This window comes from Camelus dromedarius, chromosome 12 (assembly GCF_036321535.1).
Source record: "Camelus dromedarius isolate mCamDro1 chromosome 12, mCamDro1.pat, whole genome shotgun sequence".
Classification (NCBI taxonomy): domain Eukaryota; kingdom Metazoa; phylum Chordata; class Mammalia; order Artiodactyla; family Camelidae; genus Camelus; species Camelus dromedarius.
Window position 1 is genome coordinate 47,920,242 of NC_087447.1, and position 24,985 is coordinate 47,945,226.

At 52.7% G+C, this 24,985-nt stretch overlaps 1 protein-coding gene across 1 annotated transcript in view; it reads left to right on the forward strand.

The window, feature by feature from the left end:
* Nucleotides 1-24,985, forward strand: part of ARHGEF17 (Rho guanine nucleotide exchange factor 17) — a 55,399-nt gene that overhangs the window by 22,018 nt on the left and 8,396 nt on the right. The window contains exons 2-9 of the mRNA XM_031460294.2: nucleotides 14,183-14,260; nucleotides 19,443-19,625; nucleotides 21,812-21,928; nucleotides 22,117-22,209; nucleotides 22,437-22,613; nucleotides 22,916-22,966; nucleotides 23,210-23,319; nucleotides 23,425-23,510. Coding sequence (XP_031316154.2) covers nucleotides 14,183-14,260; nucleotides 19,443-19,625; nucleotides 21,812-21,928; nucleotides 22,117-22,209; nucleotides 22,437-22,613; nucleotides 22,916-22,966; nucleotides 23,210-23,319; nucleotides 23,425-23,510 — 895 coding nt within the window. The remainder of the gene's footprint in view (nucleotides 1-14,182; nucleotides 14,261-19,442; nucleotides 19,626-21,811; nucleotides 21,929-22,116; nucleotides 22,210-22,436; nucleotides 22,614-22,915; nucleotides 22,967-23,209; nucleotides 23,320-23,424; nucleotides 23,511-24,985) is intronic.

Here is a 24,985-nt window from a genome sequence, read left to right on the forward strand (position 1 = left end):
GGCTACCCAGGGACTGAGGGGCCCAGCCCAGCTGGGGCTTTCTCCCAAGCAGACCTGCTCCCTAGTAGACTGAGCTACCATGGTACCATTGTAGTGGGTAAGCTCCTTGAACCTGCGGGTGTGCAAGCAAAGGCTACCAAGGGATGTCTCCCCTGAGTTGGGGGGCTGGTCCAGTCGACCTCTGAGATGACCTGTCTTCTAAGGTTCTCTGGTTATACATAACAGCCAATCTTTATTGCTAGTTCTTTGTTCCAGGCACTGTACTAAGTAAGCTCTTTGAGGCACAGATAGGGGCTTCCCAGAGGTCAGGGCAGCCATCAGTGCAGCGTGGTCTCTGGCTCTGCCCTCCTTTTTCCAGGGACCCTGCCCACCGTTAAAATTCTGGTGTGTGGTGTATTTGCCTCCAGGCTTTTCTCCTTGTATATACACATGTATATTTCATGTTGAGATGGTGCCATATGTATGCTTCTTGCTTCTTTTATTTAATATTACACTGAACATTTCTCCATGGCATTTTAAAGAGCTGCATGAGTACACAATTCACTCCACTCTGTGGTCATTCCACTGCTGTTTCGAAGGCAGTATGAGTGTTCTCCTTGTGCTGGGGGCCTGGGCTGCTATCTGGGTTACTCCCTTGAGCTGGGGTATCCCCTCTCCTGTACTGTGGAATAGGTGTGGATAGCCTGACTCCTTGGCCCTCTGGTGGCACAAATCCCATCTGCTGTGAGACCTTGAGCCAGGCCCTTAACTTCCCTGTGCCCATCATCCTCTTGTGTAAAGCAGAGTAATAACAGGGCCCACCCAGGAGGCTGATCTCGAGGTTAAAATAAATACCTAAGCAGTATAGTACCTGTAAGCAGTACATAGGAACCCCCTCAAGAGAGATTAACTCCTGTTTGTATGCCATTGCTCTCTTCCTGTCCTTAGGCATAGCAAGGTTAAGTGATTTACTGGATGTCCCACAGCAGGTCCAAAGCAGTTTGGTGGCAGAGGGGGGATTTGGCCCCAGGCCCACCACCTCTTAGTCTTGAAAACCTGGGCAAGTTATGGCTCCTCACTGAGTCTTGGTTTCCCCACCGAGATGCTGTGAGGATCTAATGAAATTAGGCCCTGCAAGCGTTTTTTAGACTGTGAAGTGTTGAGTGCTGCCCTTTATTGTCCATATCATGATAGCAAGCCTAGAGAGACTAAGGTTTCAAGGCTGCAACTCTAGAAGCCCAAGGAGCTCAGAGAAGGAGGGAAGTTGGCAGATCTGGTCTATCAGGACACCTTCCTGGAAGTGGTGGCCCTAGTCCTACTGTCTTCAGAGAGTGGATCTGGCTCAGGCTGACCTTCAGCTGTGAATCTTGTTGTGGCCACACCACACACACACACAGAGGTAACCATGCTGCCTAGGCATTAGGGCTGATCACTAGTTGCTGATACAGTGCAATAAGGCTTAGAAACTAAGGCTGCATCTGATCAGCCTAAAGCAGAGACCACTTCTGCCAGCATGGCCCCAGCCCAGTGACAGCACCCTGCAGGCTGGGATGAAGGGATCATTGAACAGGGCATGGTCACTGCCCCTGGGCACCACCCTAGGCTTGTCTGGTGTGATGGAAGGGGCTTCCCTGGGCTCTGGGTTGGGCCAGGGTTACCAGGGCTCATTCCAGGGCCAGAGTGACTGATGGATGGAACTTGTCCCCTGGATCCTGGAATAGGGTAGGGTAGGGGCAAGGGAGGTGGGGGCCCTTTTGAACAAGCTGTAGTAGAAAAGCCCCAAGGGCCTGGTTCCAGCCTCAGCTGACTACCTGCTACCCTGGGGGTCATGAGACACTTTCCTTTCTGAGCCTCAGTGCCCATATATAAAATGGGAAGGAACAGTCCTCTGGCCCCCTCCTTCATTGGAGGATCAAACATGGACATTCTGAACTTGCTGTTGCATACTCATTACACTGACACTTGCTTTCATTCATACACTAATTCACAAATATGTACGTCACTTACTAAAGCCTGGGCTCTGTTCTAGGCACGGATAGTGAAGCCTGTAAACGCCAAAGGGGAGGGGGCATCTCTGCCTTGTTCCAGCAGCATCCATGCCTAGAACAGAGGTCAGGTTAGTAGGTTGGTAGGAGCTAGTAACACTCCAAGCTTCCCTGGGCCTTTGTTGGTCTGAGTAGAATTTCTGGCAGCTTCTGGGGAAGATGGCCTCTTTTGGCTGCAGAGCTTCGAGAACCCCCAGGATTATATCTACAGCTCAGGCATGCCCTGCCCCCTTCTCCCTATCTCCTAGCTCCCTGGGGCCCTGGCCTGAGGCTGGCCTGGCCTTTCCCAGGGTGCCTGGTCCACAGCCCAGTGAGTCATCTTCCGCTCTAGAGGCAGGATACCCCATCCAACCCCAACAACACACACAAATGGAGCCCCCCCCTCCAAGAAAAACTGTGTCTGGGTCTGAGGGAGGGAGTGAGGGAGAAAGGGAGAGAACAGGAGGGGCTAGAAACAGGCACTGGATAACTTCCGTTCCCACGATCCCTCACCCCAGCCTCCCTGCATGCTGGAGAACTGGGTGGAGGTGACGGAATGGAGCGCTTCTTCGTAGAGCACCTACTGTGCCCTAGATCTTCACCCTCATTTTTGAAGTGAGAAAACTGAAGACGAGAAAGAAGGTGGTGGTGCTGGGCCCCAACCATATGGGCCTGATTCCCCGTGCAGTGTTCTATGCTGAGCAAGGTTTAGACATTGTGAATGAAATAATTTTTAGAACTGGGAGGGTTGGGCTCTGGAAGCAGATGTCATCCACAGGTTCTAAGCCAGGGCTGGGGCCACAGGCCAGATCACCATTGTGAACAGAAATGCACACAGGGGTGGGTCAGTGCAAGTCCTGCTTTAAGGCTTTGTCAGATTCCCAGTGGTATCCCCATCCACCCCTACCCCCACCCCCACTCAGATGTGGGACCCAGAAGATCTGGGTTTCAGTTTCTCTGCCTGTAAAATGGGGATGACAATCCCAGCCTTTTAGGCCATGGAGATGAGTAAATTCAGAGCTGACTAGCGCATCAGGAGATGATTTTCACATCTGCTGGGGTCTGACTATCCACTAAACCCCTACTGCTTCCGGCTATTATCCATGATATTAAGAAACTCTTCCTTCCCAGGCTGGAAGATCCAGCTGTATCTCCTTGAAATTAAGGAGGCCGGGGCGGGGGTTGGCGGGGTGGAGCTGTGGTTGTGGGAGGGCAGAGAAGAAGGGAAAAATCCACATGAAAAAAGACAGGAGTTAAATTCAAACCACATGCACAACAGCCCCTGCCATGCAGGCCTCTGCTGCCACCTTTGGGTGTCTGGAGGAAGTGCAGTTCCTGGAGCTCCAACTTCCTCACTCAAGCCAGAAGGCTGGGTCCTGGCACCTGAAATCAGAGAGGAAGATCAATTTAGCCACCCTCCATTTCTGGGCATGACCTCACTTACCTGTCTCCCTTGAGGAGCCTGGTGGGGAGTTTAGAGTCCACCTGTGCCTTCTCTCCTTCCCCACTGTTTACAGAAGAGGAGCTGAATCCCAGAGTGGGGAGCAACTTGGCTGAAGTCACAGTGTCAGTCAATCAACAGATAGGTATGGTGCACCTACTGTATGTCAAAGACACAGCTGTAAACATGGACAGATCTGGTCTCTGCTTTTATGGACATTACAGTGGGGGAGGCACAGACACAGAGACCTTCTTACTTTCCTATTTTTATCTATTTCCAGTCATCCAGGGAAGAAAATACAGCCCACCACCATCTAATTCAAAGCGCCCTAGGCTTGACTTGAATCCTTATTTATGTGCTCTCTGACCCTGGTGAAGTCACTCACCTTCTCTGATATGCTGATTACTTGTGATCAGATTCCAACTTCAGCAAATCCCAGTTTTGCCACATCTGACTTCATAACCCCAGGCAAGTTGCTTCACTTCTTGGAGCCTTTGTTTCTTCATCTGTAGAGTGGCAATAATAGTGATATATAACTCAGACGATTGGTGTGAGAATTAAATGAGATAGTACATGAGAAACAGCATCTCACTAATAAACATGAGCTGGCAGTAAAAGTAAGTCCCCACCAAGTGTATAGGGAAGGCATGTCATTCCCTGAGGTGAAGGGTCAGGAGTACAGTGAGTGGGGTGTCTCTTCTGGGCTGAAAGGTGGCCGTCATGGTTGAGCCTGAAGCCCCAGCATAGGGAGTGAGAGCTGCCCCTTCGGTCCTCCTTTCAACCATCAGAGACAGTTTCTGGAAGGGTGGTGATATTTTCTAGTGCTGCTGATGTTAGGGTCCCAGAGGGATTCCTCTGGGTGAACAGAGGAAATCTGAGTCTGGGCAGAAATCATCCTCTTGCCCTGTTCCTCCCATCAGGACATTAAGGACCCTTAATGGGTTCTTATCCCAGCTCTCCCATTTACTGGCTACATAACTGTGGCTTCTTCACTTCTCTGAGCCTGTTTCCTCAGAGAGGTGGTTGTCACTGGAGGTGGGGGATCTTTCATGCAATTGCAGGCAGGTAGTAGCTGGGCTGGAATCACCTTGAAGGCATCCTCACTCACAAATCTGGTAATTCATGCTGGCATTTGAGTAGGAGCTCATCTGGGCTGTGGGCTGGAATACCCTACACATGTCCTCTGCATGTGGCCTGGGCTTCCTTACAACATGCCGCTGGGCTTTAAGAACAAGTGACCCAAGAGAGCAAAGTAGAAGTACGTGGCATGATTATGGCCTAGCTTTGGGTGTCATGTAATATCCCTTCTGTTGTGCTCTGTTGGTCGAGGCAGTCACAAAGGTCCACCCAGTTTGAAGGGGAGGGAACATAAACCTCATCACTATAGGAAGAGTGTCAGCACCACATTGTAAGAAGAGCGTGTAAAATGGAAAATATTGTGGTAGCTATCTGGAAAATACAGTCTGCCACACCTACCTGGGGTGCTTCAAAATGAGATAGTGATGTGAAGTACTCAGCCCATGGCTGGCATGTGGTGAATGCTCAGCTATAGCTATTTCTGGTTATTATTGAAGTGGCCTCTTCACTTCCCACCTGTGCCACAGAACCACATGGATGAGCACCCACAGAGGGGCTGTGCAGTCACATGGCCACAGAAGACCACTGACAGGGGCATACACAGACATGTGGATGAGCCACACCATTGGGACATGTGTCGTGTCTCTCATAGTCCCATCTCCAGGTGCACACAATGCAGTCTGACCTAAGCAGGGCAGTGACCCTGTGGCAGGAAGGACCTGAGGCTCCTTTGGCCCTTGATCTCCCCTTCCCATTCTCAAATCACATTCCCGAGAATCCTGGGGCCCACCCAGAGCAGCCAGTCCCAAGGGAGTCCTGTGGCTTAGACAATGCCTTTGCAGCTGCCTAAGGCCTGGGAACTCTGTGGAGCCTTGAGAGTTCCCCCACTCCCAGAAGGGAGGGTCTGTAAGGGACAGATCATGACCTGGGAAGTCAGGGGGAAAGGATGGATGATGGGAAGAAGTGGGAAGGGGTCTGAGACAGGAACTGATGGAGAGACTGAGGCCTCAAGAGGGGAAGTGTCTTGTTCAAGGTCACATCACCAGTAAGTAGGAGAGCCAGGATTTGAGTCCAGGCTGTCTGGCTCCAGAGTCTGCCCTCTTAATTTCTATACCTACAAGTCCCTCTTTTGGAACTTCCATTAGACCTGAGGACTTGAGGAGGGCAGCAGCCATCAGCAAAATGGATAGCCCATGAGGTTGGGAACATCCAGTACTAACTCCATGCCCGTGGACATCAGTGGAGTCATGAACACAGACAGTCCATCTGGGCCATTAGCCAGGGCTCAGTTCCCGGGGAAGAGGATCCTCCTCGATCCCAGCATTGCCTGTGGACAGCATTTGTTTTTCACCAAATCCATCCTGGGTCAGGAGAATCTGTTATGTCACTGTCTTGGTACAGATAAAGCTGGAGAAAGGCCATTCAGGGTACCAAAGAGGCAGGTGAGGCCGAGAGGAGGTGGAGAGGGGCTCTCCCTCAGTGGAGGTGGTGGTTTAAGATCATGGGCCCTGGAGGCAGCCACCTGGGCTCCACCCCTTACCAATTAGATGACTTCCCTGAGCCTCAGTTTCCTTGTTTGTAAAATGAGGGAGTAACGGGAACAGAACCCTTGATGTAGGGCTGCTGTAGAGATTAACCGAGCCAGGGCTTGGAAAGCAATGGTGGGGTGTCTGGCCCCTGAAAAGTGTTCAAATAACATTAGTGATGGTGAGGATTCTAAGATTATGAAGTTGCCAGTGTTCTGGCTTGGGCAGCTCTGGGGCCCAGACACTGTTCTGGCAAATATCTATGTAGAGCAGTACACATATGAATGGCTGGAGCCCCCTCCTGACCCTGCAGGAGCCTAAGACCTGCTGCCCCCAGACGTGCATTGTACTTGTCCTTTCATCTTCAATTCCTATCTCCCACACAGCCTGTGGTGCCCAGAAGAGCACAGGCCTCTTTTCTTACCATTAAGTCTCCAGCTTCATACTTGGTAGGCACTCAATAAATATTTGTTAAACTAATCAACAAATGAATAAAATAAAAACTCAATTAACTTTGCATCCATTGGACCATGTGTCTTTGTATCCATTCATGTTTTCATTTATCATTGATTCATTGTTCTGTTCATCCATTTTATTCATCCATCACCAGTCCATCCTTTCATTTATTCATCTATCACTTATTATCCATCCATTTATTCATCCATATGTCTTCTTATCATTCGTCCCCCAACTGGTCCAGCACTAGTTGCCCCAAGTCAGTAAGAGGCCTTGCATGAGGTCTTGGTGGGGCTCATAGTAGTCGTGTGTCCAGAGGCAGGCAGGCAAGTTGTTAGGCTTCCCTCAGAGATGTGGAAGTTGTCAGCAGATTGGGGGGGGGGGGGTCAGGAGGGTTGGGTGTTCCCTAGGGCTGGCAGGGGGTACCCAGCCAGCCTCCTGGAGTGAGATGGTAGCCTTGTAGAGCAGAGCCCTTTCCCCTCCCTGCCTCTCGCCTTTCTTTGACTGAGGAGGGGTGGGGAGCTGTTTGGGCCTTTATCAACTACCTTATACACTTTCAAAACCTATTCTGAGCCAGACCCACTCCAAACAACTGCAGATACCCAAAAGGAAACTAATGGCTGAAATAAGAGCTCAGGGGAACAACAGTAGAACCAGACCTGCCCAGGGGCATCCCCATCTCCCACCCCAGCTGACCTTAACTTGAGGGGCTCTGATGCTTGTGCTACTGTGGGGATGGTCCCTGGACACCCTAGTTCAGCAGCCATTCCTGTTCCTTCTCTCACCTTTTCATTTCTCCACCCCCACCAGTCCTTGTGTTGCCACGGCAATGGGCTCCGATCTAATTAGCTGTCCTTAATGAAGCAGCAGCAGCCTGCAGTGCCTTCAGCACCAAGCCCTGCCCCCTTCTCCAGGGTAGGGGCCTCTGGTGAACTTCTGAGCACCCGCATGCCTCTGGATCTCTTGACCTCTGGAACTTGTTCAAACCCTGCCTCCTCCAGGAAATCTCCCACAACCCCCCACTGTTCACACCCCTCCTCCCCAGGTGACTCCTGCTGAGCCTTATGTGTTGTCTGGGAGCTCCTGGGTACCAGCCAGAATGGATTCATCTCTGCAGGGCCTGGTCCTGCTGGAGGGAGTGAGGGGATGGGTGCATCTCACTAACATGCCCTAGCAATGAACTGCCTCCCAATCCTAACCACTTAGACAAAATGAGGCCCAGGTCATATAGTTGGAGGGAGGGTCCAATGGGGGAGAAGATATTCTGAATGAAAATCAAATGTAGGTTAAGTAGCTACAGTGATTGAGACCACCAGCCCTCGTGCTAGTGTGGGATTATCTCTGGGACTTGTCTATTTGGACTGGACGACGGGGTGTATCCATTCTCCTTGTTTAAATCATCATTCAGTCAACTGGTCTGGCTGTTCCAAACCCTCCTCCAATATGATGGAGAGGAGGAGGAACAGGCTCCACCCCCAGAGGAGCACACAATCCATCCCACTGGAAGGGTAAGAGGTGGAGGGACTCCCTGGATTCCTTGGTCCAACCTGGAGGCAGAAGAGGGTTTGAGACCCTCCTAGAGGACCTTCATTTCTGCCTATTTGGGGTGGAGCAGGGGGGGCAAGGACCTGCTCTCTGGTTGTGGTGGTCAGATAGTTTCTAGGCCTTGAGGGCTCTGTGCTGCCAGTGTACAAATTGCTGGTCTCCATTCCAGAGTTTCAGGTTAGTAGGGTAGTGTCAGGGAAGCTGATAATGCACATTTCTAACACACTCTCAGGAGGTGCGCAGGGACTGCACTTTGAGAACCATTGCCGTAGAGGGACCAGGAAGGGAGTTAGTGCAGAGCACTATGTTATGCCTTCATTCATTCTTTCATTCAACAAACTGGCCTAAGAGTTGCTCTGAGTCAGGCCCTCTAGAGACCTAGGGGAGACAAAAGGGCTCACCAGTTGTTCTTTGTGAACTTTGCAATGCCTGTCAGGTATCAGGCCCCACCCCCTAAGGCAGACTCTGGGAGCATCCCTACCTCCTGCCTGTGTAGTGCTCACTGCTCTGGGAGCTCCTGCCAGGTGTGGGTCATACCGGTATCCTCTTGCTAGTTTCTTGGAATTCTCTGTGCCTGTTTTCATTGTTGGCTGCTTGGAAGTTGTCTGTTGGTGAGTTAACATTTTGGCAATGGATATTTTGGACTCTCTGAAGATGCCACTGCTGGACTGGGGTGTGGGGTATGGACTCATCTTGGTTGAGGGCTAAACAGGGGGTTGGGTGGGCGGGGGGGCAGGACAGGATAGGAGGCTGCAAGGGCCAGCAGGAAAGGCTGTTCCTGTGCCATGGGGAGGACAGGGAATGTTGATGAGCAGGAACCTGCATGGGCTGGTTTACCTCTCAGTGGTGACTGCTTGGTTTATGGGGAAAAGGGAAGAAAAGAGTTATTGTTCATTAGCCAGAATCTATGTGCAAAGTGCTGTGGCTTACACAAGGGACATAGACCCTGCCCTCTGGGAACCTAACGGTCTCCTGGGAGGAGATGGTCATCAATCTAGCAATTGCTCAAATGTATAATTACAAACTATGATAACCTGCTTAAGAAAAACTGAGACTTTCTGAAAGCAAAGAGCAGGTGCACCTGACCTAATCTGAGGATCAGGGAGGGCTTCCCTGAGGTGACATTTTTCACTAAGACTAGACTTAAAGGAAAAGAAAAAAGCATGTGTAGGGGAGGAAAGAGACAAAGGCCAAGACCCTGGGGCAAGAGAGAGCCTGGTCTATTTCTAGGAGTTAGAACAGAAGTGGTAGGGAGGGGAGAGCATATCAAGCAAGGGGGAGAAAGGAGGATGGGACTGGCTTGGGTGATGGGGTCAGGAAGTCTCCACTGTTCAGGAAACCTAGAGGAAAGCAGGTTTGGGAGAGGGAGTCAGTTGGGGGGCACTGGTGAGTGAGAGAGCCCTCAGTACAGAGTAGAAGAGTCGGAGGGGCCCCCAGCCAGCTGCAGGGTGCATCAGAGCCTCCTGGTAGGCGGAGGTGCTGTTGCAAAACAAAGCTCACCCCACCCGTTCCTGACTGAGTCTGGAATAGGTTTGGGAATCCCTGGGATTTGAGGGACAGGTCCTGAGGTTCCTGCTTGGAGACATCCCGGAACACCTTGTGTTGGTGGTGTTGGGGATAGGGTGAAAATGTCTGAGCACCTTCCTGTGGTGGGTCATGGGGTTGGGTGGAGAAGGATAGTCCTGGAACTCTCTAGGACTGTCTCAAGCACAGGATATAGGTCAACTGGGTGGGATGGGAGAAGGGATGACTCAGAGCGGGCCCTTTCCCTGATAGCCCCCCTCCATCAGGCCCAAGTGCTCTGGCCCTGGATGGGAGGACAGCATCAGTTTCCAGGGACATGTTTGTGCATCCCTAAATCTGTGTGCTTATTTATGCCTGGTTATAGTGTGAACAGGGAAGCACATGTCACTGTGTGCAGCACTGGGTCAGGTTCATGTGTGTCAGGGTTCAGGTCTGTATGGGACTATGTTGTGTGTGCCCTTGGCTCTGACCCACACCCGTATACTAATCAAGGCCGGAGGGCACGTATCCATGTACGTGGGCCTGTTCTGTGTAGGTATGTGCATGCCCCTGCGTGTGCCTCCGTGCGTACAAGTGTGGACAAAAAGTGCATGTCGCCGAGTGTACTTGCCTTGGCCACGGGTGTCCGCGGACTTGAGTCCTCAGAGGGAAGTGGGTCCACAAGCGGAGAGGCAGCGGGGAGTAGGACAACTTTCCGTGTTGGAAGAGATGGGGCCGAGCAATGAGGGCGGTGGGGGGGGGGGGGTGTGGCGCGGGGGCGGGGGACTCCCCCCCTTCCCCGCTGCGACGCCGCGCGCGGGGCTCGCTGGGCGCACTCGCTGAGCGGAGGAGGCAACAGCGCCGCTGCCAGCCCGGCTGCCGCCATCAGATAGACGCTGGAACTGACTTGGCGACTGCCGCCGCTGTCGGGCTGAGCCCCCGAGGGAGCGACGGTGGGAGGGAGGGTCCCCGCCAACCCCCGCCACCCCGGCGCCCCCGCCCCGGCGGCTTGCCGGCCGCATGCTGCAGATGGTGAAGACCCTGGCCCAGTTCACCATCGCGTTGGAAGACATGCGCGATCTGGGCCCGGCCGCCGCCTCCGGGGAGCCCGCCGGGGGGAGCAATGGCGCTGACGCAGAGGAGCCAGGGGAGGCCCAGGTAAGGGGAAAGGGAGGAGCAGCGAGGGACCTGGGCCAAGGCTTAGAACTCGGGCGACCCCAGACTGGGAGAGGCATGAGCAGATGCTGGGGCCTAGGGCCGGAAACTCGGAGCAGGCACAGCAGCCTCCTGGCCCTGGGGCTGGGAGCTCAGTGACCAGTGATGGGGGCAGGGAGATTGAAGGTGTGTGAGGAGCCCTGGCAGAGGTGGTGTGGCTGGCAGGGCCCTGAGGTTTGGTGCCACCAGGATATAAGCTTGGGATGACAGAAGGGTTGGCAAGCTCAGCTGGCATGGGAGGCCTGCACCCTGAGACCCAGCCTTGGTAAGGCTTGTTGGTGCTAAACACATGATATAGGTCAGCCGTGGAGGCAGAGACTGTTGCCAGGGGTATCCTGGGTCCATAGGCTCAGGAAGGAAAGTTTTTTCCAGCGTCCCTCTCAAGCCTGAGGCAAATCCCAGATGAATGTGTGTGCCGGAGGAGGGGGTAGTCAATTTTGCTCCCTCCCTTGCCATCCTCTTCCTGCTACTGGACTCACTGGGCCTTGGAGGTATCATGCTGGGGTGGCGATGGTGGTGTCCCCATTCCAGGTTCAGTGTGCATTCCCCTGCGGGGGAGGTGGAGGCTTCCACAGGCTGTTTCCACGCCTTTGTGTGTCTCTCTGGGCCTGGACTCTGATTGCTCCGCTCTCCTGGGCTTCAGTGGGGGCTGTGGTTTTGTCCTCCCTGTGCTGTATTGTGTGTGTCTCTCTCCATTGCCTCAAGTCTCTGGACTGAAGGACCTGGTTCTCAGCTGGGTGATTTGGCTGCTTTTTTTTCTCTTTGCAGGGTGTCTGGCCTTTATGGCTTCTCTCTGTGTACATGTGTGTGTGTAGGAGTCTCAGGCTTTGGGTCATGATGTCCCAATTATACTGGTAGGAGAGGCCCCCCACTCTGTCTTTCTCCTGTATCCCTTTGGCCCCATGTCCCCCTCCCCCTTCAGTGCCCCACATAATGAAGATCTTCAGATGGGGCTGTTGAGGGATGAGAGGCTCTGGGGGAGGCTGGGCCTACAGGGCTGTCCCGCCCAGAACAGGTGGGCCTGCTGATCTGGTTGACAGCTGCATTGCCTGTCTCCTGCTTCCCCTGGCCTCCCTATCCCCACATACACTCACACCCGTGTCTGGGCACGTGCAGAAGGGGCTCTTGATGCAGTGACAGGGAGCTGGCCTTGTTTTCTGTTCCTCTACCTGACAGCTGAGTGACAGCCCACTGTGCTTTTTAAGCAGGGGGAGGCTGGGAAAGGCGGCCTTGCAATGTCAGCCTCCCTGCATGAGTTACCCCAGCCCTGCCTCACTCAGGAGGCCTCCCTGCCCATGACCCTCACTGCTGGGCCTGGCAGGCTTGGGCTGGGGAAGTGGGTGGGGCAGGGTGGCTATGCCACCCAAGGCTGAGCTCGATTTGATCCTACTGTCAGGAGCTCCCTGTCCCACAGGGAGATGAATGTAAATAAACAGCTTTGCTGAGGCAGAGTAAGAATGGACCTTGAAGACCCAGTATGTGTGGGGAGAGCCACCCTGCTCCCGATCGCCTTGCTTTCACAGCACTGGGAGGGAGGTATTACTCATTTCATTTCACAGAGGAGATTGTGGAAGCCCAGGTGATTAGGTGACCACCCAAAGTCACAGCTGGGAAGGACCAAGCTGGGGTCCTTGTGGCCCATGGCTGGCTGGTCAGTCTGAGTGAGAACTCTGGGTTCTTGGGCCCTGAGACTCAGCATGAGGTGGCTAAAGAGACTCTAGTGCCCACTCGGCTGGTCACTGGCTGTGTGACCTCGGACAAGTCAGGCCACCTCTCACCTGTGAAGTGGAGATGACAAGCCCTGTCATAGAGCTGCAAGCATGAGGCTGAAGTGTGGCCATATTTGTGAGGTGCTGAGATGTCCCTGGAGAGGGGGAGGATTGGGCATCTGGGCCTTCCCTTGGGAGCCCCTTCTAGCCCCTGATGCTCTCCCAAGCTCTCCATCCTCGCTGGGGTGGGCCTAGCTGGTGCTGCCTCCTACTGGAAGCTGTCCTGGATTTTTTAAAGGCCTCAGAAGCACTGAAGATAGATGGGCTGGCTGTAGCTGGGGACTCTGAGGCGGAGTCCAGTGCCTTCTCACTCAGCAGAGCACAGGGCTGGTGGGGGTGAAGCAAACCAGCCTCCTCCCCTCCCTCAAGGGGGTGTCATTCACCCCCCCACCCCTGAGTTCCTAGCATAGGAGCCCATTTTTCTGAGCATGCCTCATTGTAGTACAGGTTTGGAGACAGGTGTGACTCCTGAGTCCCTGGGTCAGAGGGAGGGGGACCTGAGGTGTCCACGAACAGAGGGGTGAGCAGTGGCTGGATCAGGCAGGCTGGGCAGACCCAGGGCTCAGGCCTACTCAGCAGACATAGACCCAGGGCCGCTCCACTGGTAACATCTCTGCCTTGAGGGGCTCCTAGAGGTGGGGAGTAGAGGGATGCCACAGATGTGGACACCCACTGTGCTGTTGCCAAGTGCAAAGAGTGTCCACAAGGACCAGCAAGCTTTGATGAGCTCCAGCTGAGGCCAAGGTGAGGCCTGGGACAGAGAATGGAGAGAGGAGAATAAACCACAGAGACCCAGGACCCAGAGGAGATATGGACCTTGCTCAGGACCACTCCAGGGACTTGGAGGAGACTTAGAGTGGAGTCTTTGCTTGGGAAGGGAAGCCATTAGAGCTGTGCCATCTGGGACAGGCTTCCTGGAGGAAGAGTGGATCAGAGGCATAAGAACTAGTGGTGAGAGGCAGCAGGTAAGCTGAGTCCCAGGGGTGGAACACAGAGCAGACATCTCCAGGCTGGCTTCCCAAAGCCTTCCCATAGAATAGGGGCTCTCCTGTCAGGGATACGCACCTTGTCCCTGGGGGTGTGGGTGCAGAGTCTGGGTAACCCCCCAGGGACTCTACTACAAATCATCAGATCCTTGGAATAGAGGCATCAGTGCCTGGGTCTCCTTTTCCCCATCCTTAAAATGGGAAGAATAAAACATCTACCTCACATGGTGCTCGGAAGGATGAAATAATAGTACACAATGCTTAGAATAGTGCCCGACGTAGAATAAGGCTCAGTTAACTTTTTTTACTGAGTGAACTGGGGTCCAGCCTTGTCTGAGAGTGGCTGAACCCTGCCCCTACCTTGCTGCATGACAATTTTCAACTCTCAGGGATGGTGTGAAGCCCAAGGTGGGTTCTGACCCGACGGTGCTGAGTCTGAAGGTGGGGTTTTCAGAGTTGGCAGCTGGAGTGGGGAGTGGCCTGGAGGCATTATCCTTCGCAAATGTGAGAGATTATTGATTTTTTTGAGTCCTTTTCAGAAGCCCAACAGGAGAGCCAGTTAGTAAACAGGAGATCTCCAGATCTCTGGACTCATGTGATGGCAGGTGGCTGGTGTGAGAGGAACAAGGCACTGCTCACCCTCTGCCTTCTGTCCCCCCAGGACATGCGGAAGCATGTGACCATGACCCTGCTGGATACGGAGCAGTCGTACGTGGAGTCGCTGCGCACCCTGATGCAGGTGAGGCTTGGGGCTGGCCCGGGCCCCTGAGAGTAGCCACTGTGAGTCTAGGAGGCTGTCAGATATGTGGGAACAAACCCATTTTGTGGACAGGGGACCGAGGTTAGAGAGGAATGACCCTGGAACACACCACCTGTTCATGGAGGAAGCCCCCTCCAGGGCTGGAGAGAATGTGGAGAGGCCTTAATGGTGCCAGACTGGGGCACCCCATGGCAGGTGCTCCCTCCTCCCACCACCCTTCCACTGCCCCCAGCAGCCCTGGGTCTGGGCTTAGATCTATGAACCTCCTCTGTTGTCCAGCCCCCACAACACTTTATTTATTGACTGGAAAAACATTGGTTGAATGGGATTAAATGCTGAGCACCTGCGTGTGCTAGGCCCTATTGCGGGTGCAGGAAACACAGGGATGAATAAGAAGAAAGCCCCTGATGTGGGAGCTGACAGTCCTGCTGGGACATAGTTGAGGATATGGGCTCTCAAGGCAGCGAAGGGCACCTGTGAGGTGTGGGGTCTGGTATTTTCCCTGGAGGAGGTGCTGGCTTCCTCCTGCCCTGTCTCCTCAGTAGCAGGAACAGCATGTGCAAAGTCAGTTAAGGAGAGGCCTGGCACTTTCAGAGGTCCATGTGGCCAGCACAGGGGGTCAGTCCTGTGGTGATGCCAAGGGAGCCTGCAGAGCTCATGTGGAGGGAGCCCCCAGTCCCAGGAGGAGGGTTTGGACTCTCCAAGGCCCCAGAGACTGAGAGCTTTGAGCAGGGGCAGTGTGCAGCCTGGCGCATGCTTTACCAAGTCTGCCTGACTGCTGGGGAGGGGCTGCAGCAGCAAAGCAGGCCGAGGCCAGGTGAGGCCCGACCAGGGCAGAGGCTGCAGAGAGAGCGAGCTGGGGACAGACACTTAGGAAGTGGACTGGTCAGGTCAGCTGTAGTAACTGGTTGGTTGTGGGGAGCCCCTCCTGTGCTCATCCTTGGTGACTGAGGCACTAGAGGAGCCCTACCTGGGAACGGTGGGGTAAGATGGTGAGTTTAGGTTCAGGTGTGTGGGTCTGGGAAAGTCCAGGAGCTGGGTTGCACATTCGGGTCTAGGGCCCAGGATAGGTAGCGTGGGTCTAAGCCGAAGGGGGGCCTGGTGGTCATGGTTGAGGACAAGTTTGCTCAAGCCACCTGGACAGAGTGAGAGCAAAGGGTGGAAGGGAGAGCCCTGGAAACACCCAGAGTATTCATTCATTCACTTCACAAATTCGCAATGGGCACCTTCTGTGTACCAGGCAGTGTTCAGGAGGTGGGGGTGTTCAGCAGTGAGCATGAGTGATATGGTCCTGTCTCCTGGGTCTCACAGTCTATGGCAAAAACTGACAGTAACAAGACAGACCATGTGTGAGGACAAATGGTGATGCAAAAGTGCACCAAGAGTATATACTTAAAACAGAATATCGTTCAACCTTAGAAGGAAATTCTGACACATGCTATGATACAACATAGATGAACTTTGAAGACATTATATGCTCAGTGAACTAAGCCAGTCACAAAATGACAAATACTACATGATTCCACTTACATGGGGTACCTAGAATAGGCAAATTCATAAAGAAAGTAGAATGGGGTTGCCAGTGACTGGCAGGGGGAGTGGGGAGTTATTGTTTAATAGGTACAAAGTTTCAGTTGGGGAAATGAAAAAAAGTTCTAGAGATGAATGGTAACAGTTCCATACGATGTGAAAACACTTAATGTGAGTATACTGAACTGTCCGCTTGAAAGTGATTACAACGGCACATTTTATGCTATATGTATTTTACCACAAAAATACATTACTTTAAAAAAAATGCATAGAGAGATGAGAACACAGAATGGGGGCCTGCCCTGGTGTCGGGGCCACTGTGTTGGGCGTTTAGCTGAAACCCGGAGGGTAGGTAGGAGTAAAGCAGGGGGAGTCCTGAGGGGATTATTCCAGGTGGAGGGAACAGCAAGAACAACAGCTGGGAGGCTGGAGGAAACCTAGAGTGGTTAAGGATGGGGAGGTGGCCAGTGTGGCTCCAGGCAAGGATCTGGCCTTTATTGTGAGCACAAGGAAGTCACAGGAGGGCCACAACCGGAATTCCATCTTTAAGAGGTGCCCCTGGCTGCCCGGCGGATGGCAGGTGTAGACGTGCAGGGGTCTGGGGCGGGGGGTGGGGCGGTTCTTTGTGGTCCTCTAGGTGGAAGTTGAAGGCATGGGAGTCAGTCCAGAGTTTGAGTCATTTACCTTCCTTCTGGGTGATGCTAGCCTAATCACCTCACTTCTCTGAGCCTGTGCATTTTTGTCTGCAAAATGTAACTAATCCTACCCTGCTTTCAGCGGGAAGATTAAAAGGTGATGAGGCCGCCCATGTCTTGTTCTCAGACTGGAGGCAGGCAGAGCAGGGTGTGCCTCTTTGCCTCCGAATCTCCCAGCGGGTACAGGGCTGCACACGTGGAGGCTTGCAGGGCCTGCAGGCAGAAGAGCTAAGGGACAATGGTACTGAGGATGCCAAACTGAGAGTGTTGGGTAGGGAGGGGTGGACGTGGGCAGGACAGTGTCAGCTCAAGACAGCCCTAGTGTGTTCGAAGGACTGAGGTCCATCCCAGGGGTCAGGAGCACAGTTCTGGAGCCAGACTGCTAGGGTTCAAACTTGGCAGTACCTCTTGACCAGCTGTGTGACTTGGAGCAAGTTACATAACCAGTTTCTGCCTCAGTTTCCTCATCTGTATAGTGGGAATAATAATACTACCTGTCTCAAATGCAGATTACAAGAGAGATGCATGAGTAATTTAGCACACTGCTTGGCAGTTCTGCATGTGTGTGTATGTGTGTGTGTTTATAAAAATCACCTTTAATCCTTGTCTTAACCTTGTGAGGCAGGCATTATTGTCCCCTTCTTCGTATGAGAAAATGAAGGCTCAGAGAGGTTAAGAAGCCTGTCCAGGGTTGTCTGTCTGTTAAGTGATGTCCTAGCTTATTTGGGCTGCTGTAATAAAAATTCCATAAACTGTGTGGCTTAAGGAAATAGAAATTTATTTGTCATAGTTTTGGAGGCTGAGAAGTCCAAGATGAAGGTGCAGGCAGATTCGGTGCTGGTGAGTATGGCTTCCTGGTTCATAGACAGCTGTCTTTTCACTGTGTCCTCCATGGTGGAAGGGCCAAGGGAGCTTTCTGGGGCCTCTTTTATCAGGGCACAAATCCCATTCACAAGGGCTCCACCCTCATGACCTACTCACCTCCCAAAGGCCCCACCTCCAGATACCACCACATCAGGGTTTGGGTTTCAACATGTGAATTTTGGGGGAACACAAACATTCAGACCATAGCAAGTGGTAATACTAAGAGCTGACATTTATTGAATGCTTACTATGTGTACTTTGTATAAGTGAATTCATATAAACCTCACTATAACCCCCATTTTACAGATGATGAAACTGAGCGCAGAGAAGTAGAGCAACTTATTCAGGTCCACAGAGCTGGGACGTGTCATAGCCTGGGTTGAATCCTTGTCAGCTTCACTCTAGGGTGCTCCCTACATAGGTGGTATGCAAATGGAGATTGATCTCTACAACCCTCACAGTGACCACTGCCACCCAAATTGATAGGTATTGTTCCTGCAGGCCAGGAGTTTAAAATGAAGGAAGAAGTTAATTACTAAGGTTAAAGCCAGAAGGAGATAGGATTTGAACCCAGGTTCTAAGATTACACTGAGTGTCACCCTCACCCTTTCAGTCTTTCTTCAACCCCCAAATTCCTAGCTAACAACCCCCTTTCCCTGACCTTCCCTCCTGCCTTTTTCTCCCACAGCACTCACTGTCTTCTAAAATACTGTGTAATAATTTCGTTATTTATGGTACTTATTTTTTGCCTCCTTCCACTAAACTTTCACCTGCGGGAGCACAGGCCTTCTGTCTGCCCATTCATGCAGCCCGTGCTTAGAAGGCAAGACACACAGTAGTGCTCAGCTAGTATGTGCTGAGTGAATGCAGGTACTGGCTCCTAGCAGGTTCTGTATTGGGTTCTCAGTCGCTGTTTATTCTTTCCTCCCACTGTGCACCTGCTTCTGTGCGAGGCGCTGGGACCCAGAAGTGAGCAGTTTAGCTCTTGCTCCTTGTAGGGCACCAGACCCTGGTACAGATATGGCACTGGCTCAGACTGGCCTAGGAGCTGCAAGAGGGAGGCTGCCTGTCTCCACACCATCACCCTCCCACTTTTTCAGAATCCCACACCAGGTGAGAGGATTCTGTTGAGCTTTACTTTCTCAAGCTTGTTTTACAACAAGTTAGGTTTAAAAAAAAAAACGTTTGATGTAAATTTTATTTCGACATGGGGTAATACTTTTTCAATAGCCTTGTTTCTTAGGCTTGTAGTTACAGTTCATGCCAGCAGAGGGCGACATCTCTGTGAGATCTCAGCGGCTGAGCAGGGCTATTCATGCTTTGGAAACACCACTGAATGCAGATTTGAGATGAAATTTGGGAGTTTTAGTCACCGATTGACCAGAATGTCTGAAAACTGTTCAGATAGTGTCAAAAAGCCTTCAGTAACTTCCCATATGGCCTCCCATGCCCCTCCCTGCTTTGTTTTCCCCACAGCAGTTATCACTCTGTAACTTACCACAGGATTTCCACATGTAATTGATTCTAAGACATATTCTTCACATTTTGCCATCTTTGAAATCCAGGTTCATCCTATAATTGATATCCTTTAATAACTTAATTGGCAGCATCTTAGATTTGATGAAATGTGGTTTGTTTTTTTATTTTATTTTATATGTGTGTTTCCTCTGACTAGCTCTGTCAGGGCAGGAGTTTGGTCTTTCTTGTTCACTGCTATCTCCCAGTTCTTAGTGCCTGGCACATAGTAAGTGCTCCATAAATATTTGCTGAATTAGTGTGTGGGGTCCCCCAGAAGCCCAGTCTTCTTGCTTTCCTCACTCCAAGTTCTGTTTATTCAGGCAGCCAGCACATCTTTTCCTGAGACCCCTCACTCCCATCTTGTGCGAGGCCCTGGGCTGTGCAGGGAGAGGCGTGGGGATAGGTCTTCTCATCTCCCTCCCAGAGTCTAATGAGGGAGGTCCAGTAGGCAGGGCCACTGAGCTGCAGGTCCAGGTGATTTTATGCACACCTGTGCCAGTGGGTTGGGGTGCCATCTCTCTGAGGGACCTGTACTGACCCTGTGAGTCTCCTAGGGCTACATGCAGCCACTGAAGCAGCCAGAGAACTCCTTGCTGTGTGACCCATCACTGGTGGATGAGATTTTCAACCAGATCCCGGAGCTCCTGGAGCACCATGAACAGTTCCTAGAGCAGGTGCGGCACTGTGTGCAGACCTGGCATGCCCAGCAGAAGGTGGGAGATCTGCTTGTCCAGTCGGTGAGTGGCCCTGCTATCCAGTGCTACAGCCCCACAAGCTCGGCCTCTCCTAGAAGGGGCTGGATGCTTCCATGTATGGACCCCCTGACCCCACCCTACCCCTACCTGGAGACTGACTCTAATCCCTGATCCAACCCCAGAGCTTGGCTGGACTCTGGCATGGACCCCAACCCCAGACACTGACCCTGATCTTGGGCCCAACCCTAGTTGCTGGCACTGACCTGACCCTAATACTGACCCTGAGCTGGCCCTAACACTGACTTAGACTCAAATGGAAGCTGATACTGACCTCAACCCCTACCTTAATCTGAACCTAAACAGTTGCTTTGTTCCTGACCCTGGACTTGGGCTTCATGTTGACACTGACCTAGTCTTGATTAGCTCTTTTCCCCATCAGGCATTTTGATAACAATAGCTAGCTATCTGGCACTTATTATGTGCTAGGCATTCTAAATACATTACACATATCTACAGTTCTAAGGAGGAAGGTGTAGTTATTCCCCTGAGTTTAAAGATGACTCTGCCACATTGAAAGCAATCTGATCAAAGCCATGGTTAGTAAATGGTGGCTTCAACCCCAAGAAACCTGGTTCCAGCACCCATGCTCTACCCCACCTGTACTCCCTTTCCCCACAGGCAAGATCTCCACTTGTGAGATTTTCAAGATCCTACAATAGTACTTGGAACCTTAGGAAAGGTATTGACTTCAAAAGTCAAAAAGAACTACAAAAGCAAAACTAATAAACATTCAGCTAAATGTCTGTAAAACATAACATGCCATTTTCTTTCATTGTTAAATTTAGTATTCATTTATATGAATTTAATTACATTTGAAAAAATTTTACTTACATATGTTATTTTGCCAGAATTCCCAAAAAAGCATGATGATGAATGATAAATATGGTGAAACACAAACTAAGTGCTTACTCAGAGCCAAATAATTTCAGAAGTAAAATTGTAAAACTCTTTCCAAAAATTTTACTAGCAAAAAATACTGTGTCTGTTTTTGTGGATTGTGGGTGTGTTTTCATGTATTTGTGATGTTGTGGGGTGGGCCTTGGGCTCAAGAAGGTCTTTGAAGGTCCCTCCTGACCTGGAAACTGTTGTGACGAGAACCATGGCCCAGTGGTGATGAGACTCCAGCTTGAGTGCTGACCTCTCCAGCCCATCACAACCCTCAGTATCACTAGGCCTATCCCTCTGCCTGGACCTTGCCAAGGACAGCAGTGGAAGCCCTGGCCCCACTGGAGGGGTCAGCATAGGATGCTCTGTCTGAGGATGGGGGAAAGAGGTGGGGACTGTTGTCCTCCCTAAGCTGCTTCAGCCTCTGCCTTAGAGCACATCTGGATGGGGAGGGGTGCAGTCGGCATCTAGAATCTAGAGACACGGGTTTCAAGGCCCAGAGGGGCCAGAGATACCACACAGGTCATGTCATCCATCCATGGTGTAGCTGAGACAGGAACTGGGGTGTCCAACTCCCAGCCAGGGCTTCTGACAGAGAATGTCCACATTTAGCCCAGCCAGCAACTGGCCAGCAAGTATTAGCCACCAACCAGCATGTCCTGGCCCTGAGCAGGGCTTTACTGGGCAAGATGGGAGCATCTGTCTCCTTGGAGAGGGAAGACTTGTTTTGGATCAGGGGAGGCCAGAGGCCAGGTATAGTTCTAGGCAGAGCCCTCAGTGGGGCATGGAGTGCTTCCTGGAGGCAGGAGAACTGGGGCCTGGGGTAGATGAGATTTGGATGGGTCCAGGGCATTCCTGGTGGAGGGAGTTACATGAGCAAAGGCCAAACAGCAGGAATGAGTCAATGTCACTCAGCAAACAGTGAGGAGGGAGACCTGCCTAGGTGGACTTGGTGGGCCTGGAGACCAAGGGATGGAGATGCCCAGCTGGAAGGGAGAGAACCTGATCTGAGCACACAGAATGTTCCCAGGCACATGTATGTACATGTACACGCAAACATGGATGAGACACGTGTGCATGTGTGTACATGTATATACCTAATCACACAGTCACATGTGCAACATGTACATACAACCCAGGAGCACATGCCCGATCTTTTAGAGACGGGATCATTTCTAGTTGGAGGGAAAAGATGTTGGCTCATGAATCACTGGAAACCAGGACAGGGTGAGGTGGGGTAGGGGACACCTTGAGGGTTTCCCAGCCTGCCTCTTCACCCACAGTTCTCCAAGGATGTCCTGGTCAACATCTACTCTGCCTATATTGATAACTTTCTGAATGCAAAGGACGCCGTGCGTGTGGCTAAGGAGGCGAGGCCTGCCTTTCTCAAGTTCCTGGAGGTACTGGGGCAGGGAGAGGGAGGCCACCCTCACCATGGGCCAGCTTTGGGGCCCCAGGAGCCCCAGCCTGTGGGTCAACTTCCTCCCTGGGGCTGAGCTGGAAGGGCTCGCTGGGGACCTGTTTCTGGATGTTTCCTTTGCATGTCTTTCCTCATGTATGTGCCCATCCTCCCTGTCTGGGGTTTCAGCAAAGCATGCGTGAGAACAAGGAGAAGCAGGCGCTCTCTGACCTCATGATCAAGCCCGTGCAGCGGATCCCACGCTACGAGCTTCTAGTGAAGGTGGGCATGGGGCTAGGCAGGCAGGTGGGCAAGGCCTGGAGGTGTGTTGGGGCACAGGGGGTTCTGAGGCTCCTACCTGGTCAAGCCTGGCATGCAGGTCCCCAGGACTCAGGTAGGGGACCTCTCTAGGGTCTACCCACAGTCCTTCCTGTTCTAGCAGTCAATGTGGGGGCTTAGGGCATCACCGGGGCAGCTAAGCAGGGGTCTGGTGCCCATTTCTACCCCAGGACCTCCTAAAGCACACGCCTGAGGACCACCCAGACCACCCACTCCTGCTGGATGCGCAGCGGAACATCAAGCAGGTGGCTGAGCGCATCAACAAGGGTGTGCGGAGTGCTGAGGAGGCAGAGCGTCACGCCCGCGTGCTGCAGGAGATTGAGGCCCACATCGAGGGCATGGAGAATGTGAGCACCACCTTGCCCCACCTGTGCTGGTGTCCACATCTATGGTCATCTGGAATCAGGTCCAAATCCACAGCAGTGTCTGCAGCGTGTTTGCATACATCTCTGTCCACATCTGTGTCCTCTTTCATGCCTTCCCTATTGCCACACATCCCATGACCTGAAGACACAGCATTGAGAGGGTAGATGAGATGTTGCTTCCACTGGGCTGGCCCCTGGAGAGGGGCCCAGGGGTCGCCAGGGTCTGGGGAGGGGATGGGATTTATAATGAGCCTTCAAGATGCCTTGTCCCTCCTGCCCCACAGCTCCAGGCCCCTCTGCGGCGGTTCCTGAGGCAGGAGATGGTCATTGAAGTGGTAAGAAGTGTCCTGATGTCTGCCCACCTCCCCACTTTGTTCATACTTCTGCTCACAGCTGCTACGCATGGGTCTCCCTGCTCTTCCATCTCAGCAGGGGCCCTGGGTCAAGTCCCAACTCTGCCTCTGCCTCTGAGCACCTGGGGAAGACCCCTACACCCTGTCTGAGCCTGACTGTCCTCTTGGGCCACAGTGGACAGGAAGGTGGGCCTCTGGGCCTGAATCCTGTGTCTGGCCCCACAGAAGGCAGTTGGTGGCAAGAAAGACCGGTCCCTTTTCCTGTTCACCGACCTCATCGTCTGCACCACCCTGAAGCGGAAGTCTGGCTCCCTGCGGCGCAGCTCCATGAGCCTGTGAGTGGCTGGGATGCAGCTGAGGGACTTGGGCAGGGGGAGCAGTTGTCCCTCCCCAGTCCCCTCTGCCCGCCCTGGCCAGAACACCCCCTCGGCTCCTCACAGGTACACTGCAGCCAGCGTCATCGACACGGCCAGCAAGTACAAGCTGCTGTGGAAGCTGCCACTGGAAGACGCGGACATTATCAAAGGTGGGGCTGGCTCAGGCCTTCTTGGGGCTTCTGAATGTTTGGGGGTCTTCCTCTGAGAAGCCTGCCTGGGGGCTTTGAGCCGTGGCCAGGTTGGCTGGCTATTCCATCTGCTTTTCTGCTTTTGGGCCTTGCTTTCCCATTCAGTCCAAGGGAGCTGATGTGTGGGATCTGGTCTGACCCCTGCAGAGCCAGACCAGGGCCTATGCATACAGACCATTTTCTGATTGGACAGGACCTGCTATAGGCTGGCAGGTGGACTGGGATGGGGTGGTGCAGGGAGCACAGACATACCCATAATTAGCCATCGATTCACTGCACAAATACATTTAAATTCCTTGTAGTAGATGACAGCATACTGTTCTGGTCCAGCAGTTTTATGCATGGGGAACAGACTCACTCAAGTCAGTACAATCAAAAGGCTGGTTTGAATGATCCTTGTTTGGGTCTGAGACTAGGTAGCTGAGCTGGTTTCAGAGAGCCTCTCCCTCTGCTGTGTGAGCATATCCCTCCCTCTTTTCCCTCCCCACACTGTGATCCTTCATGGCCTTTCTCCCTCAGCTCTCGGCCCCAGCTGCTCTGGGATGCACAGTTCACCTTCCTGAGTTGGGTGCTTGGTCTGGGATGGTGGTGAGGGCACCTCTGGATCAACAGGCAGTTCATGCCCAGACTCTGTCCCCAGGCCCACCTGAGGTGGCCCCCAGGGTAAGGGAGGGGCTGGCTCAGCCCCTAGGTGGACCCAGGCATGCCCTCCAGGGGTCCTTGTGTAGGAATACAAGCTGATTATTGGTCCAGTTCATCTCTTCTCACTAGAGAACTGGCCGGTTGATAAAATGATTACCTTTAGGTCAGGTATCCACACTTGGTCCAATCAGCTGTGGTCAGAGTTGGGGCAGGGTCATAGGGAAGAAAATGTGGCTGCCCAGGTGGTGAGGGTTGTCGGGGGACAGTTTCCCTCAGAAGGGGCAGGAGCTATCCTCAGCCCTGGCTTGTCTGGTCCACTCCACTGCCATCTACCCTACTCATCTACTCCTGTTTGTGGGCCACTGATCCAGGGCGTGTGCTCCAGCTAGACAGCGTGGGGTGTGGGGGATGCTGAGCTGGTCTGCGGGGTCAGCTACTTGGCAGTGGTCGGGTATGGGATAGGACCAGAGAAATCTAGGTCATCAACTAATTGGTCCCTCCTTTGTGGGGGAATTGAGTCGCTGGATCAGCAAATTTAACCGCCAGAGGCTCTGGCTGCCCAGCCGCCTGCCCTGCAGGAGGCTGCAGCCCCACGGTCCGAGGCCAGCCTGCAGAGCCAGCTGCAGTTTATTCTTCGTGCTCTCTCAGGGGGCTCTCCAAGGGACCCCCTGTGCCAGGTGGGTGTGAATCACGCCCAGTCCCCTGCTCTCAGGCCTGGGGTTTCTCTCCACGCTGCCTGTTAACTTGGGTGTTAATGTTAACCTGAAGTCTTAGAGTTTATAAGCTCTTGGTTT